Source organism: Helianthus annuus, chromosome 8 (assembly GCF_002127325.2).
Source record: "Helianthus annuus cultivar XRQ/B chromosome 8, HanXRQr2.0-SUNRISE, whole genome shotgun sequence".
In the NCBI taxonomy this organism is placed as follows: domain Eukaryota; kingdom Viridiplantae; phylum Streptophyta; class Magnoliopsida; order Asterales; family Asteraceae; genus Helianthus; species Helianthus annuus.
The window spans coordinates 114,024,941-114,027,562 of NC_035440.2; the positions used below are offsets into that span (position 1 = coordinate 114,024,941).

At 33.1% G+C, this 2,622-nt stretch overlaps 1 protein-coding gene across 1 annotated transcript; it reads right to left on the bottom strand.

Moving 5' to 3' along the window:
• Positions 1-1,358: 1,358 nt before the first annotated feature.
• On the bottom strand, positions 1,359-2,240 carry LOC110870098 (cysteine-rich repeat secretory protein 38-like). The gene has a single exon (XM_022119297.1). The coding sequence runs from the start codon at positions 2,238-2,240 to the stop codon at positions 1,359-1,361; it is 882 nt and encodes a 293-aa protein (XP_021974989.1).
• Positions 2,241-2,622: the final 382 nt, after the last annotated feature.

The window sequence follows — 2,622 nt, forward strand, 5'->3', positions numbered from 1 at the left end:
CGTGAAATCGAACAGTTTCTTCGTAGATTCCGTCCGGTTTAAAAGTCGGTTCAGACGCGCGATGAAATAACCGATTCTATTCCCAACTCACGACATTGCCTTGTATTTAAAATCTCAATTGATGAAGGGTTTGTCATAAGAACGGGTTCATCAAATCGAGAATCAACTTCTTCGTCATATTTTTCATGCATTTCCATTGGTCACAGTTGTACGAAGAAACTGTTCGATTTCACGGTTTGTTTGAGAACCTGATTCAGATACACAACGGGTTCGTGTGAATCTAAGTAATAATATGTAATAGTTAGCGATTTAGTGTGTAGGGTTTAGGGTTTCGGCTATGTATTGTATTAAGTTTTGTATGTAAGTGTTGTGTTTTGTGTTATTTTATCAAACAATGTTCACTTACATTTGCGTTTTGGATTATAGAGAATTTTACGTTTTATAATAACACTTGATAAAAAAAATGTAGAAGTTTTATAATACTAATTAAAAAAAATGGTGACGTTTTATAATAACACTTGATAAAAAATGTAGAAGTTTTATAATACTAATTAAAAAAAATGGTGACGTTTTATAATAACACTTGATAAAAAAAATGTAGAAGTTTTATAATACTAATTAAAAAAATGGTGACGTTTTATACTAAGAGTTGATAAAAAATGTAGAAGTTTTATAATACTAATTTAAAAAAAGTTGACGTTTTATACTAACACTTGATAAAAAATGTAGAAGTTTTATAATATTAATTATAAAAAATATTGACGTTTTATAATAATAATTAACTAATAAAAATTTTGCCATTTTTCTAAATATATTAAATAAAAAATGACATTTATATACCTTCCTTTTATAACAATAAATAATAATAAATATAAATGTTTATATTTTTTTTATTTTAACAACAATTTAAAAATATATATATATAAAGTTTTTTTTAATTAATATTTCATCCCAGTGAAAACCCACACATCCCCCCAATTTTATTCCACAAAAAAGAGCCAATGATTGGGCAATCATTGCCTGACACCCAATCATTGACAATTAATAGGATGTGTGAAAAAGTAACCCAAAAGTAACCGTATAGGGCAATGAGGGGCTTATCAGGTGGGTCCATTTTCAGACGTATAGGCAATGAGGGGTGTATAGGGTTAGGGGATGTGATGACTCTTTAAAGAAACAGATAACAACGGCTATAGCCATATCTCAACAACTTTGGGATAAACCCTTATTCAAAATAACTTGCTAAAAAACAGCAGACGAACCAGAAGACTAGGAACCAGCATAACAACTTGCATGTGCATCAAATGACCGTTGAACCACGTGCTTTGAATCATCTTTCAACACGGAGCTAGGGTGTCTTAAAGAAGACGAAAATTATAATGCGCATACCAAAACTGACAATTATATGACAAGATCATCCCAGAGTGTTTTCTTACTCTGCTACAACATTTATGCATCTCATTAGTTGCATCAGATAAACATTTCTTGCAGGTTGTATCTGGTAAGCCATTAATACACTGCATAGACCCCCATAAAATCTTTGAACTTGGTGCATTATAACTCATAGACCAAAACCCATATCTCTGCTGGTTATTAACTGCGGTTGTAATCTCCTTCAGTTTATTTGCTAAATTATTCACCCCCTTCTCCAACTCACCCGCGTTAGCAGGAGTTAGAGGAGGTGGGGAATAGAATATAGCCCAATCAAAAATTGTTGGGTCCGGAGAATCTGCATAATGCACCATGCAATATAGTTTCGTTAAGGCTGTCCAAGCCATACCTTCCTTTTGTTTGGGACAATTTTTATTAAGATATGGGACGGTGTTCTTTACACAACCCCTACAATCTTCCAATTTAATATTTGAGGGGCAAACACTCCTGGTCCAAACCACACCTTTCGTTTGTAGGTCCCAACCGGTGTAACTTCCAACATCATCTTGCATAAAGAGTAAATTGAATGTCTGATCTCGGTCTTTTAGTAGGTTATCGGAACTGAAATTGCCATTGTTGCTACATTTGAAGAATTGTTGGGTTGGGATGGGTTTTTGAGCTATGGCGAGATTAATATCAATGATGATTGCTTGAAGGAGCATGAGTAAAATTAGGGATGTGGTTTCCATTTGAGATTGGAAAGATGATATGCAGTATCTATCTATTATACTAAAGCAAAATAAAGGTTGACTATTTGACCATAATGTGGCAGCTCTCTTTGGCCGGAGAAATAGGATTTTAGGCGCCATTCTCCTTCTTCCTACCTACGCTTCTTCAATTTGGTAACCTAATCAATTCTCTCAATCAATTAAAGCAAATTGATTACTCTTTCTAAACATTGTTTCATTATTCGTGGTTTATCTTTCTCCTTCAACGATCTTCATATCAAGCTTCCAAATCAAGGTTAGATCACTAACACTTCGATTAAACATCTAGGGTTTCAGCCTTTTCTTCTATTTATCCTATTTTGTTGTCTTAATTGTAATCATTCATGTCTATGAACGATTAGGGCTTTGCTTGCCCCCTGCTTTTTGTGGTCGCAATCAAGGTTAGATTATAGTTTTTTACTATTTATTTTATTTGTGGTTTTGATTTGATACACTAATTTTTGTAAGTTTTATCATATGGGTA